This window comes from Scatophagus argus, chromosome 12 (genome assembly GCF_020382885.2).
Source record: "Scatophagus argus isolate fScaArg1 chromosome 12, fScaArg1.pri, whole genome shotgun sequence".
Classification (NCBI taxonomy): Eukaryota; Metazoa; Chordata; class Actinopteri; family Scatophagidae; genus Scatophagus; species Scatophagus argus.
The window spans coordinates 4,613,143-4,627,639 of record NC_058504.1 but is presented as its reverse complement, the minus strand read 5'-3'; the positions used below and the strand labels follow the sequence as shown (position 1 = coordinate 4,627,639).

Here is a 14,497-nt window from a genome sequence, read left to right as displayed (position 1 = left end):
AGTTATGTCATCAGCTCTTTGAGCAACATTTCATTCAGTTCGGTATTTCATTGTCCCTCAGACAGCCTCACCCATCTGCCACTTCATGAAACTGAAATACTGCAGTAAAATACTGCAGTACTATTTGATTCACATCTGCTTCAGTATGGAACCGCTGACTAGTCATACTGTACATGCCAGAGTTGTGACTGGATTCTCTAATCGGTCCAGATTAGATGCAAAATGACATCACCTGTATACATTTTACACAAAAGCCCTTCTTTACAGTGAGCAGCTGGGTACACCAGGTCAACCTAAGATTGAAAAATATCACCGACATCAGACAAGGTTAGTTAGGTTGTGCTCAAATAGTAATCAGTAGCAGATTGGTGATTATTCATTCTGCAAACATGTTTTATCAGTGAGTGTAACTTAGTGGTGAAGTGTCAGAGCTCTGCTGCTGCTAGTCTCTACATGCAGGAATTCCTCCTCTCTCCCTCCTCCTCCTCTCATTCCTGTTCTTCTAATGCTTTTCCTTCCTATCTCTCTGTGTCTGGGGTGATGTGCTGAATCTTGTCAGAGTAAATTCCTCCACTCTGGCAGAACATGTTTCCAGAAGGCATTGGTTTTTATGTTTGTTACCCATTTTCTGAGAAACAGTGGAGGGTTTGGGTTCAGAGTTGTAAAGATAGTGTCCTGCACAAACATGCTCGCTGTCATCTGATTGTTTTAACTTGTCACACTGCTTGATTACTAACACTGTAATATAGTAATCTGCAGTAATCTGCAGTAGTGTTATGCAAAAGATATTTCTATATATTACTTTCCTTATGGGAAAAGAAGCTGTTTTCACATTTGCATCAGTGTTATTTCATCCAGTTTTGATTTCTATTCAAATGCCAAACTTTTCTAACCTTTTATTTATCCAGCTTAGTCTGAGGAAGTGTGTGTTTTTTCCACAAACCATAAAAGACTGTGGTAGAATTTGACTGAGCTCAATGGTCAGTGTAAGGGTGCTCTGTCAGCCTATACTCTGTATATCATGTTACGTCTCATATCTTACATGTCTCTATCTTACATGTCATTTTGTCCAACCAAAAAAAAAAGAAACATAAAACTGTACTCTAGTGTAGACCCTAAAGCAATCAAATATTTGTCATGTTGGAATGAAACGATGAATTGTTTATCAGAACTCTTGACTCTTGAATTTTTACAAATCAGCTGAGTCTCAAAGGCCCTGAGCGCTTAGATCAGGTTTTATTGTTATTCCAACTAATTAGACGGCTGCTCAGGGGAACTCCCTGGGCAAAACTATCCTGAGAATTATAGCAGTATGGTACAGTCAGTGTTACATTTCATGACAGTGAAATTTGAGGACAACATCAATCAATTTCAGTGGAATCTCTATTATCAATGAGGTTTGTTTAGGGAGGCAAACCCTGCAGAGGTTTTGTAAGCTTTGCAACCTTTAATTTGAGCCATTGAACAATGACTGACAGTGTTGGGATTGCTGGTCTTTGAGGTGATGAATGGCCAGACAGTCCAAAAAGGAGGAAGCTATCATCTGTGTTTACCCCACAGAGATGCAGCACTCAGACCGATATCAGTTCTTCTGCTCACTCTGAATTCTCTATTTATAACAATTTCTATTAAGTGTACAGGTTGGTGAACCACTTTGTTGGTTGTCATGGGTAATATTGTTTAGAAATACTGTAACAAGAAGAAGAAGAAGAAGAATCAGTATATATGTTTTTACATACACACACTGAATTTGTCTTCTGCATCCTTAGTTGAACACACACATGCAACACCCGGCAAATTACATGCAGTGAAACACACACAGGAGCAGTGGGCAGCATATTGGGAGGTTAAGTGCCTTGCTCAAGGGCACATCAGCTGGCTAATTTTCCTGCCCGTCCAGTGGGGGAATCGACCCGGTGACCCTCTGATAACAAGCCGCTTCTCCAACCTCCAGGCCACGGCTGCCCCCAAGATAATAATCTATATTGAATTAAATTCCTGAGTGCAATTTTAAAAACAACCCAGACATAAAATTCAATGGCTAATGGAATGTAGTCAAATGTTAAACTGAGACAAAGACCACAGCTGACGATTTGTGTTCCCATGTGAATACAGCAACAGAAAGACCTTGGATTCTGTCTGCTGGTGCTTGACCAGGCCTGGAAGCTGACAACTGGCTCATGTGATAACACTGATAGTGTGTCAGCAAGCCAAATAAACTGCTGGCTAATTCACTATTGTTGGCTGCTCCTCCGCTCCTCAGCAATGTGTGTGAAAAATATGTGGATGGGAAGAAATGGAGAGAGAAAGAGCTACTGACGGGACAGAGAGACCGAAACACTGATCACTGAGCAGTTTTGACAAGATGCAGTGAATCTTTTAAACACACACTTTTCACACTATGACTCATAAACCAAACACACACACACACACACACACACACACACACACACACATAGAACACAAGCTGCTGCTGTGTGCAAAGTCTGACCCCCATCCATATTAATATTATAAAGAACAACATAAATACATGTTTGTTTGGGGTGTGTGCTTACGCAGGTTAACATTCATTAACTATCAAGCTGCATTACACTCCCACGAATCACCGAGGTAACACTTCCTGTAAAATAACTTCTCACACCCTGGGATCCGATCTAGCAATTATTCAGTTAACCTTGACTGAATCTTCACATCTCAGCTTGAACTCATTACAGAAACAGTCCAATTAAAGTAACAGTACAAAGATTAATTTAAGGCATAGACTGTATAAACCATGGATGCAGTGTGCATGGGAAACACTTCTGTGTTTCAGCACTGACCTGTGATTTAGGAAACTAACATGGGTGAGTATATAAATCAAATCTCATCGCATGCTTTCCAAATGAGCACATATTTGGAAATATTTCTTTGCTGACACAGTCATACTCATAAAGTGACAGTAGGATGGTCTGGTTTGTGGTTAATGGTGTAAGGCACAGTATCCTTTACCAAGTCGTACTTGCTTCTGCTTGAACAGAACAGATCAATAATAAAAAAATCTGCTCTAAAGACCTCCACAGCATCTATGATGAGAGCATGTACCACATAGCTTGTGGGTGTAGAGGGACATTAAAGGTCAATAACGGTGGGATTTAAGCTGGTACTCAGCCTGAAAGCTCTTGTTACAGATGAAATAATGTGGTAAGCTCAGAATAAATGCCAGTATGACTTGAAGTCTGAAGAATTTTCATCTTTTGCTGTTTCCAGTGTGTGGGATTGGCAGTGCTGGCTGCCAGTTATAGCTGTCAGCCACCATGAAAGCCTGTCATGGGCAGATTGAGCAACAATACGCAGTTTGACTTAAACAGTGAACCTCTCAGCACACTGTGCCTAAAATGACTGATTTTCAACAGAGGTAAGTCGTTACCCTGCCAGAGTTTAGAGCTTCATTAATGCCCTTTCCTCTGCTGTCACCGTCACCTCCTTCTGCTTCCTCCTCCCACCAGCACATTCCCGTTCTCTTCTTCCCTCAGCAAGTAACTTTAAAGAGAAGAAAATGATCACTTTCTTACTCCAAAACCCCAGAAAACTGGACTTTGTTTTAACCTCAACATCAAGTAAGAGATGTTTAAAAAGCAACAGGAGGGAGAGGTGTTAAAAGCATTCGAAGATGTTCCATCACATCCTGTGTTTGCGAACAGGTTTGACCTCTGACCTCCACTCCAGTACAGTACATTCATCCTGCATCAAGGAGTGGGAGAGAGGAATGCTTGTGACCGGCTACTTCCAGTGTTTTTGCAGAACACAAACTATTTGTGATGTGTTTGTCTTTCATGCAGGCGACTCAGACTCCCCATTGTTGTTGGTAACTTTACACTTGTCCCATTATGCCAGGTCTCTCAGGCTGTCCCATTTCTAATCTTTAGTTAAACCTCCAGTGCTTCTCATAGAGGGGGTGACTGTGAAGCATCACCCAAGTCTCACAGTATTACAAACATCAAAGTGTGTTACAAGAAAAATAAAAATAAAAAAGTACTAACACTAGAACAAATTAAGGATATGTCCTTCGTAATGGGTGGAGGAAAAAAACAACTTTATGCTCTTTTTGCAGTCTTTTCAAAGCAGGTGTGTGTGAGAGCAAATCACAGAACAGTAAGTGTGTTTTCCCATGGTATTGGGCAGTGGCAGTAGATGGTGTGTTTATCAGTGTGTATCAAGAAGTACATTTGTGTGTGAGAGTGTGTGTGGATTTAAGTAGGTCCTCTGGAGAACAATACACTCCATTCCCAGGCCACACCCATCTTAAAGTGCCCCCCCTCCTTCACTCACTCTAACTCACTTGCCCTTATTTGGTCGTGCCGCCAGCTCGGCTGATGATTGGTTGAAGAAAAGACATTTTGATTGAGACACATACACCTGTACAGGCTTGCGCATACACACCCACCCACACTTATTGTCAGCATGCATACACATGCACACTTATACTATATGTCATCATGTGTTTAATTAAAACATTTCCTCACACCTCTGGTACCTGTCTTCTCTGGACATGTATTGTATAAAATCCTCAGTCTGCAAAAAACACACACAGTGTATACCTGCATCTGCAGACACACCACTCTGTCTATATGTATGTTTCTTCCTCTGACCTTGCTGGCTGTCTGGCAGGGTTATATGAGACAATAAAATGTCTCAACACGAGCATTTCAGGCCCTTTAAATGTATCACATATGCAGCAATTTGGGGGGGTTGGTCAGTTATCAGTAGGAGAAATTTGCGTTGTGCCTTTTCGTGTGTTGTGGAGGCAACAGTTGCCCCCTACCGTGGACATGAAAGTGAGTCTGACGCTGATATTTCCCAAATGAAGTTTTTATGGCCTTAAGATGCTCCTCTCTCCTGACTTTTAAAATTGTACTTCATAAAAGCAACAAACAGTGTGAGCAGAAAAGAATCATCAAATGCATATAAACTGGGAAAGAAGCTGTAAAATATGACCACTGTGGTATAAAATTTGAATTTGAAATATTTGAAATAAGCTACTTCACAATCGCCTGAAGCAGGAGAAACAGCGGCCTCTAGCTGACACACAAAAGAGAGCACTGGGAAGGTTAGGATTTTGATTTATGCGACATATATTTTTATTACACAGATAACAAAACAAGTACACTCTGCATGGGTTTGTCAGATGTTCGTATCAATGGATCGGCATCACAGTGGTTCACTCACTATCGTCCACTTCAATCAGAGGGCTCCTCTGCAGACTCCAATTCAGATAATATGGCTCTGGGTAGGACAGAAAAACAAGAACAGAAAAGTAAATACACATGTTACACCATACTGAGATGAAATTCTACTAAAACCTTTTCCCATGTAGATTCCAACAGTGCAACTACACTAAATATTCAAATTCACATCTAATTCACTGATCTACGATGCTTCAAGGGTACTATGAGGAGCTGCTGGGGAAGAAAACGTCTCACAGAAAAGATGGTTTAAAACAGTATAGATTGAATCCTTTTCCCTTTTTTGTTACACACAACTCCCACGAACCTGACCGATAAGCGGTATAGAAAATGGATGGATGGATGGATGTTACACACGACTGTTATAGATCTGGAAACCACGCAAGGTTTTTCAGGCAGCCATGGATTTCCTGGTGCAGTTCTACGTTGTTAATAGTTGGTTCATACGTTTCCTGTCGTGTCTTAGTGGTAAAACAGATGCAAATGATTGAGTGAGCTCCTTTTTCACCCATTATACCACCCATTATACCAGATGTCAGATTTGTCAGTGATTTGTCCTAGATGGAAACACGTTTCCTGCTGTCATACTACAATTCTGTCCTCCTCACCTTTGGTCTTCAGTCAGATCAAACTCAGCCAGCGCTCGCTTGGCCAGCCTTGGTGTTGCAGACAGACAGAAGGTTGAGGACAGCTGAACCAGCTCCACAGCTCTCTTGGAAGAGCCATTGCTATGACACACGGACAGGAAGTCCTCCAATAGCTGCTCACTGGAGAATAAACACAGCAGGAAACACGAGGTAAGAAACAGCTTTGAACGGGAGCCACTGCAGCAAACTTACACTTCATAATTACATCCAGACTCACCTGCATTAATGAATGTGATGCTCAACTATGTGCATGAATATGAGCAATTACACTCTTATTATTGACAGTTTCTGTTGAAACCTTCTGACATAACAAGTTTCAGATGCTGGCGACAAAATAAATCCACGTTCACTACTTTTGATAACCACTTAGAGGATGTTGTGAACATTTAAGTGACACACTAGTGTTTTCTGTGCCTGTAACTTCCTAAGAAGTGATTAACTTGAAGATGGTCGGTTGAACACTTTCGATGTGGTAAACATAAAATTTTTCACTGTCACAATTACTGTGATTTCCTTCTTTGTGCTTGTAGTTCAGGGCAGAGACTCACTGAGGAACTCTGTTGTTGGATTTGAAGAGCTCCAGCATTTCCCTGCAAAAAAAAAAAACAAGAAGAGGGGAAGTCAGATGCTTTCACTTTAACATCATTTGGCAGAAAAAGCTCTTTTGTAAATGGACGGACAGACAGACAGATGCAGAGGCCTTCTTTCTTACCAGGCTTCTTGGGTCTTGTTGGCTCGCAGCAGCAGGGTGGTGATGTGCGAAAGGGAGGAGCTGCTCCACTCCAGACTGGGCCTCCCTGTGTCTCCACTGAACACTCGCTTTACATCCAAAGCACACACTGCAAAAGACTCCTGAATCTGCACACATACACACAAACACACACACACACACACACACACACACACACACACACACACACACAGCTGGCCGTCAGTGTGTCACCAACAAAACACAATAGGAATCGTACAGAAAAAAATCAGTGATAGCAGTCATTGTGTCCAGGTCTTACTGACCTCAGGACTATGTTGGTCTCTGGACATCAGGCTGAGCATCTCCTCCACCAGATCAGACTTATTATCGTGACCCAATGTGCAGATATCTGGAAAGAGGGGGAGTACAGCAGATTCACAACATAAGTGTCTGGAACACTTGGGGGTGAAATGTAAAGGTTCAGGGTTGCTATGTAAACACGGTCTGTCATTAACTGAAGGTCAGCCTTTTCTGAGCCATCAACCAGTCAGGCCATCTACTGAATGATTGTGTGACATTATCGTGAAGCTCACCTTTCCATATCGTGGGCAGCAGGTCCAGGCGGCTCTCCATGTCCATGGCCTGCAGCAGCTCTTTCATTCCCTGAGGGTTTGGGTAATACGACTGGAAACAAAGCACAATCAAAATTACAGCTTATTACATACATTTTTTTTTATGTTTAACAGTTAAGTATCCACTTCACTTTCTCCTTTCACACATGTTCATGATCATGATTAGAGAAATCTGACATGACAAGTCTTTAAGTCTGCTATTTGTCTGGCAGCCTTAGATGACAATTTTTCAATTCCAATTCAGCGAAAACTGTGTATGTCCAGATGTGTTCATCTTCAGTATTTGTGATAAACTGAAGGATGAAATGCTCCTTTAAGTGATGACAGAAGTCAAATAAACTATTTTAAAATCCTTTCGCATTATCGGACAAACATGTGAGGATCTTATGGAGTGTGACGCACATTAATCCAAAAGCATCAGACGTAGGAGTAAAACAGTGATAGGCAACATTTTACTGCACATTGAGTACTTTTGCTGATAATACAAGCATACATCTTCAAGCAAAAAATCTTCACAAAATACCCTACTATTACACTGTAGAAAAGTGTGTCATGATGACAGGGAGTTAGTGATGCAGTGATATACTGGCTGCAGCTTATATCGTCTTAGAAGTAGAGGTGCACCGATTGCAAATTTCTCGAACGTTTCCGGTTTGTGACTTTTTTTAGTAAGTTTGACCTGCTGATACCAATTTTTGCCAATTTTGGTCCCCGGGCAGTCGATCGGTGCATCTCTACTCATAAGGTATTCCTGACTCTTCAGATAACATGCTACATGGTCTGGAGAAGCACCACAGTCATGTAGAGGCGTACTGACCGAGGGAACGAGTTTCCTGTACCACTTCAACACCACGTCAAAGTGCTCCATCATACACAGCAGGCTGAAGAATCGACCACTGGAGGAGAGAGACACAAATGTGGAAATTCATCTACATTACTGATCACTACACTTCAGGTTGAGGCTCATAAACACATGATCGAAACCTCACATGCGGTTGCCCAGAGTCTCCCAGAACCTCCCAGTTGTTTCCTGCACTCTGAGGCCTGAGCAGAGGAGGTACAGGGAATGTGTTTTATGTTGGTGAAAGGTTGTTACTCACTAATAAAGAGTCTGTTGGTAGGAATCTCCCAGAAGCCTCCAGTTGTCTCCAACTTCTACCAGACTCTGGACCTTATAACCCATCTCCAGATCTTTGTTTTCCACACACTGTCCGTCAGAGAGAGAAAAACGGGTTAAGTGGACACGCACGTACACCTGGAGACACAAGACTGGGCTAATTTAGGACTTAAATGCAGCCGGGATTTCCAATTTTATCTAATCAATCTCTTAATTAATCTTAATTTATTGATATAAACAAAACTGTCAAAACCAGACATTATTGATTAAAAACAGCTGAAAACAGTTTAGAAAAGTATGTGAAATCAGAAAAAGAAAGCAGGATCGGTGGAATAAGAAGCTAAGTAGAGCACGTGATATTTCAACAGTAACATGTGTGCACTTTACAAAAAATGCCTTGAATAACAAACTTTTAATTTAAGAATGTCAGAGTTCTAAAAAAAAAAGGACTTGCTCTCTACAGGAACCCATTTGTGATAAATATTTATATAAAGTAAGGAATAAAAAAGACTCACCACTCTCATTGCAGTCATGAAGAAAGAGGCTTTTAAGAAAAAGAAAGAGAAAAAAAAGTCAGTATTAAAAGTCAAATTCTCACAGATTAATCTCTTTGTTTTGTTACGGTCATAACAATTATCCACGTCTGATATTTTCATTTTACATAAGCTGAAATAAGATTTATTTCCCAAATTTCCGTCAGCCCATTACACACATATACCCCAACGTACCGTCATCAGGGTCCTGGCAGGTGAAGCTGGTTCCCACCAACTCTGACAACACTTGCTGTAAAATGTCAGTGTTGCTCTTGACAGAAGAGCCTGGAGAGGAAACAAACGTTTAACACAACTCAAGCACGCGGACAACAGCAGCAGCGACTTAATCGCAAATGTTCACTGCCTGTTTACCTGCTTTGAAAAAGACTGACAGGAGGTGGCTGTAGGAGGCCAGGCTGGGAACTGAACACACACACACACACACAAAGTAGATATTTAACAAAACACTATTATTTGTTGCACACATTTATTGCACAGACTCACTGTACTGCCACGTGAGTGTGTTTGTGAGCACCTATTCCCACAGCCTTCATCTCCTTCAGAGTGTGTACGGCGTGCGATTTGGCCAAAAAGCCGCAGCGTTTCAGAGCTTTGAGGACGTTGTTGAAGGTCAGCAGGTTGGGCCGAACATTCTGTTGGTTCATCTGGTTCAGCAAGTCCTGCAGAAAGACGTCGTTTCTTAGCGATGCGTATTTCAGATCTGTGAAAAAGCTCTGTCACAGTGAGTGAAACGGCGAAAAAGGATCTTACAGTGATGACTTCCCATCTCTCGTTGTATTTATCTCTGACATCCGGAGCTGCTGAGATCAGAGCGTTGAAAGTGTGGACGTCGGCTGGAAACAGAAGGCTGAATTATTAATCCTCTTTCAACAGGGAAGGAAAACAACGCACATGCTAGTCATAGGTTAAATTTAAAGGAACAATTCATAGCATTTGAAAATGTAATTCTTTGCCACCATCTAATGACACTATTGAGAAAAACACAGTGACTGACAGGTCAAAAGCAGGTTATATATGTATTTTCTAGATAGATAGATAAATAGATCTACCAAACAAACCTAGGTTGTGGGAAGATCAAAAGAACATAGTAAAACAATAGGGACACTGCATGACATACAATCCTCAACTTTTTTTTCAAATGACGTGCATACTGTGCGTGTTAAAGTTTTTTAAAATGCAAAATGAGTTTTAAAGCAATGGCAAAAAAATACTACAACTCTAAATACTACCTTTAAAACGGTGTTTTATACAGTATATCTAATGAGCTATTGTCTCTTTCAACTCACCGGTCAGTCTGTTGTTCAGCATGTCTGTGTACAAGCTAAAGGCCTTTGCATAGGCTCTGTGCTGGGGAGAGACAAACAAACATATGCACATCTAGATGCCGCAGTAAACACTCTGACGATTCAGCTGCACCTTCTTAACAAACATGTGTAAGTAACATCAAGCGTGAATGTGTTCATACCATCACCATGCCTCTGATCAGAGCGGAGTAACACAGTGTGTCTCTCTCGGGCAGCAGGTTAAAGATTCTCTCTGCGTTGTTGTTTTCCTTCCAGGTGGGTTTAATGAAGTCTGCTGCCCGGGGGAACGTCGCTTTCTTTCTCTTCACCTCCTCTCCTGATCCCTCCTGAAAACACACAAGCACATACTGAAGTAAACACATGAATACACTATATAGACAAAAGTATTGGGGGACCATTGCACCAACAGGGACTTTAATGACTTTGCATTCTAAACACATAGACAGCTCTTTTGAGGAGGCTTTATACAAGACTTTGTTTTTTGTTTCTGTAGGAATTTGTGCCCATTCATGCAATACAGCATTTGTGAGGTCAGACACTGATGTTGGACCAAAAGGCCTGGCTCACAATCTCCATTTCACTTCATCTCAAAGGTGTTGGATGTTTCTGGTTGAATGCATCCAGTGTATTATTTTACTTTCCACTTTGAGTATATTGTGTATTGAGCTGCTATGATGGGTCAATTAATTGATGACTAGAAAATTAATTGGAGCTACCGTGATAACCAATTAAATGTCAAAGCTCAGAAATTCAAATTCTCTAATGATTATTTGTTTGTTTCCTTCGTCAGTTGTAACCTGAATAACACTCTTTGTTTTTTGTCTCTGACCGTGGCCCTGAGGTTTGGATCAGGTCTGACTCACCATGTCCTCAAGCTGCGGCTCTGAGTCCTGGACAGGGTCTCTGTCACAATAGAAGCTGATCAAGTTTAACAGGTCATGAGTCGTTTCCATTGAGACTGCGGTGCCTGGAAGAATTTAATTGGACAGACACAGTTAATTAAAGCAGCTATCCAATAACAGAATGTGTGCGCGTGCATGTGTATGCGCTCTCACCAGCTTGCAGCAGCTGATCGTACAGGTCAACAGCAGCTGCAACTTTCCTCAAGTTGATTCGTTCCTTCAGAGCCTCCTCGCTCACCTCCTCAAGCAGCAGTGGCACAGTCTCTGGCATCAGACACTATGCACCCACACAGAACACGGCTAAATAATTCTATTCTGTGAAAGGTGTTTTGAACCAAACATGATTTGTTTCCTATGACAGTAAAGCTACAGTCCTACTAGCCCTTTTTGTTACACACACCTGTGAGGATATATTCCACTATGAAAGTGAAAGTGACATATTTTGTCATTGGAGGGAACTCACTCCAACGAAATTTGTTTTCTGCATTTAACCCACCCAAGTGACGTGCACACACACACAGCAAACCCGGGGCAGTGGGCGACCGTGTGCAGCGCCCGGGGAGCAGTGGGGGTTAGGTACCTTGCTCAAGGGTACCTCAGCCATGGACACCGGGACGGGGAATCGAACCAGCGATCCACCGGTTACGGGTCCGACACCCTAACCGCTGATCCACGACTGTCCCACTATGTGTGTGCACTCAGAATGTGTGTGTGTGTGTGTGTGTGTGTGTGTGTGTGTCTTACTGGTATATGTGGTTCAGCAAAGTCTTTGGTGAAAAACTTGGGATTGCTGTTGATAAAGTATTTGGCCGCAGACCTGCCGCTCTCCTGAGAGAGTGAGTACATCTTCTGCAGAGGGAAGGAGGGACAAGGACACATCAGTTACAAAACATGCAAACTCAGCCCATCAGCCCAAAAGTTACAGCAACTACAGCAAAGATTTTTGACTTTGATCATCAATCAATACCACTTCATGTTTTTGCTTTACTGGTATTGTACTCGACCACCACTTGATGTATTCTCATCCGGGGCGTTATAATAAACACAAAGTGGGTGTCTAAACAAAGTTGTAAACAAAAGCAAATATGAATGAATTTAGCTTGCTGTAAAATAAAGTAGAAATACATGTTAAAGGACAGACTTTCTCAGAGTGCAGGAACATCACAGATGTGAACTAACAACCTCAATGAACTGCAGCCATTAATGTTAACTACATCTGCACTTTTCCTGACATATCTAAACATAAATAAAGGCTTATCTGAGTTTTCATCATTTTGTTTACGGTGAATACAAGGTAAAAACTCTGAAGTTTGTTTTGTGTAAAATACTGAATAAACGTTGGCAAAATATTTCAGATTATTTGCACAATACCTGATGAAGAAATGAGAACAGCTGAGTAACGCAATAGTCAGTATAAAGTTTAAACGTACAAACTCAACAGCGGTCCTGGGAGAGAGGTACGGGTCATCCTGGAACTGGTAGGGATATGCTGTAGGATCCTGGAGAAAGAAAACAATAAAGGATGACACACACAAACAAACAGATAAGAAAGTAAAGGTCTACTCTGAAAGCTCCACACTAGAATCAGAAGGATGTGAAGGAGCTCTCACCTTGCCGACAGTCAAAGCCAGAGCCTCCAGCACTGCTTCCTTGCTCCTGTTTGATTAGAAGTGACAGTCCTGTTTGTGCAAACTTCAACATGTGCCTGATGTGATTTAAAACTTTATTTTATTTAAATTACCACCACTTAAATGAGCTTTCTTGTACTATTGAGTGCACAGTGTTGACTGCAGTGTGTGAAACCTCAACAAGTCATGTTACAGCTGACGTGGACACATACCATGTTTTCTTCCTGGGGATGACAACAGTTTCTGTAGATTCTGCAACAACATTAAGAAAAAGGTGTGATTTTAGTGTCACTGATATTTTACAATAAATTACTGATCACAGCTTGTAAATAATATATTTCATGTAACGGACGTCCTCTTCTAAATCTTGACATTTTCCAATAAATGTTTCAATGAATATAATTATTATAAGGATCAGCCCTTTTGTTGTAAATAACAAGAAGATGAAAACCAACAATGTGTTTGTCCACCTCTCAATACTTTCCTACTTCCAACCCTCTTAAGGCTAAATTATCGTGTAAAACTGCTGTGCACTTTGGTTTTGAGCAAACATTCCTCAGTGGAGTAAATGGTGCATTTGCTGGGGACTAATTTAAGCTGTGGATTAATACTCATTGCTGCATGGTGGCATATGTTGAATCAGCTCACATTAAACCACAGTGTCAATGCTGTTCTTAATCTAGGAACATTTCACCCCACAACAAAACGTGACTCACTGATGTGTTTTTGGACAGAGAAGTAAACTATATCCTCCGTATATTCGACTTCACAGGCAACACCCGTTAGTAGAATCGATTCATTCTGGGATTTGTCTAACAACAATATAAAAAATATATCAGCACACTTATCATTTAAGTGTACTGCATGAAAACTCTGCACTCCTAAATCGAATGCATTCATATTCAAGCTTTTAGCACAAAACTGACTACACTTAAGCTGGCCTTATATTTTCTTACACTAATAATATCTGTACTCACAGCAGCGTTTCTGCGATGATCAAAAACTTTATTCCTTTACCTTTTTCTGTTACCTTTAAGAAAAGGTAAGAGTCGAATTACCTTTAAGAGCTTCTGCAGCCTGTTGTAATACAGCTGAGGTCCAACCAAAACTCCTGGAAAAAAATAAAACAAAAACAAATTTTGATTACTTACTGTTTTAATACTGAAACAAGTCATAAAACCCCTTAATGCTCGTACAATATCGATTATCTAAGATCAATAAACAATAATGTTGAGGGAGGACGTGGCCAAGATAACATCAGGACAAACACCATAGCTGCAAACAATAATCAACAGCGTATGAAATCACTATCACCCGAAAAGGTGAGTACTCAATGTGGATGACTCACAGACATTACTTGTCCTTTTGTAAAAGTCGCCTCTACGATCGTATTCGATAAACAGAATAAAGACTTTGAGGTAAAACATTGTTTACATCCCTGTAGTAACTTGCATCTGCTTCAGAAGCAAACGATTTGGCAACCTATGCAGCAGTGATATTAGTTCGCTTCGTGAAGACGTGACCTCCTGTACAGTGATGCTAGCTGCAGCTGTCAGGCTCATGGAGCGACCAAAATTAAATGACAATAATGTGGATTTATTAACATTCTGGTTAAAAACATAGCTGTGGAACTTTTCTTACCTGTGACCCCATAACTGCTCGATGTTATTTAGCAAAAATCGGCCGTTTCGTTGGAAATAACGCCCTACGTGCCTACTGGGCGCCGCCATATTGTTACACACTGAAGGCTTCTGGGAGGGACAAACCATGTGTGCTCAGAAGAGGGGAGAGAAAAATCAC

At 41.2% G+C, this 14,497-nt stretch overlaps 1 protein-coding gene across 1 annotated transcript; it reads right to left on the bottom strand.

Moving 5' to 3' along the window:
• Positions 1 to 5,093: 5,093 nt before the first annotated feature.
• ptcd3 (pentatricopeptide repeat domain 3) lies at positions 5,094 to 14,477 on the bottom strand. Its single transcript, XM_046407123.1, has 23 exons — positions 14,339 to 14,477; positions 13,756 to 13,808; positions 12,910 to 12,949; positions 12,680 to 12,725; positions 12,500 to 12,568; positions 11,814 to 11,918; positions 11,223 to 11,346; positions 11,031 to 11,134; positions 10,329 to 10,493; positions 10,150 to 10,210; positions 9,614 to 9,696; positions 9,378 to 9,522; positions 9,215 to 9,265; positions 9,038 to 9,127; positions 8,825 to 8,853; positions 8,293 to 8,399; positions 8,010 to 8,088; positions 7,154 to 7,244; positions 6,884 to 6,969; positions 6,582 to 6,727; positions 6,418 to 6,459; positions 5,831 to 5,989; positions 5,094 to 5,262 (listed from the first exon to the last, which is right to left on the bottom strand). The coding sequence occupies exons 1-23, from the start codon at positions 14,464 to 14,466 to the stop codon at positions 5,217 to 5,219; spliced, it is 2,049 nt and encodes a 682-aa protein (XP_046263079.1). The 5' UTR covers positions 14,467 to 14,477; the 3' UTR covers positions 5,094 to 5,216.
• Positions 14,478 to 14,497: the final 20 nt, after the last annotated feature.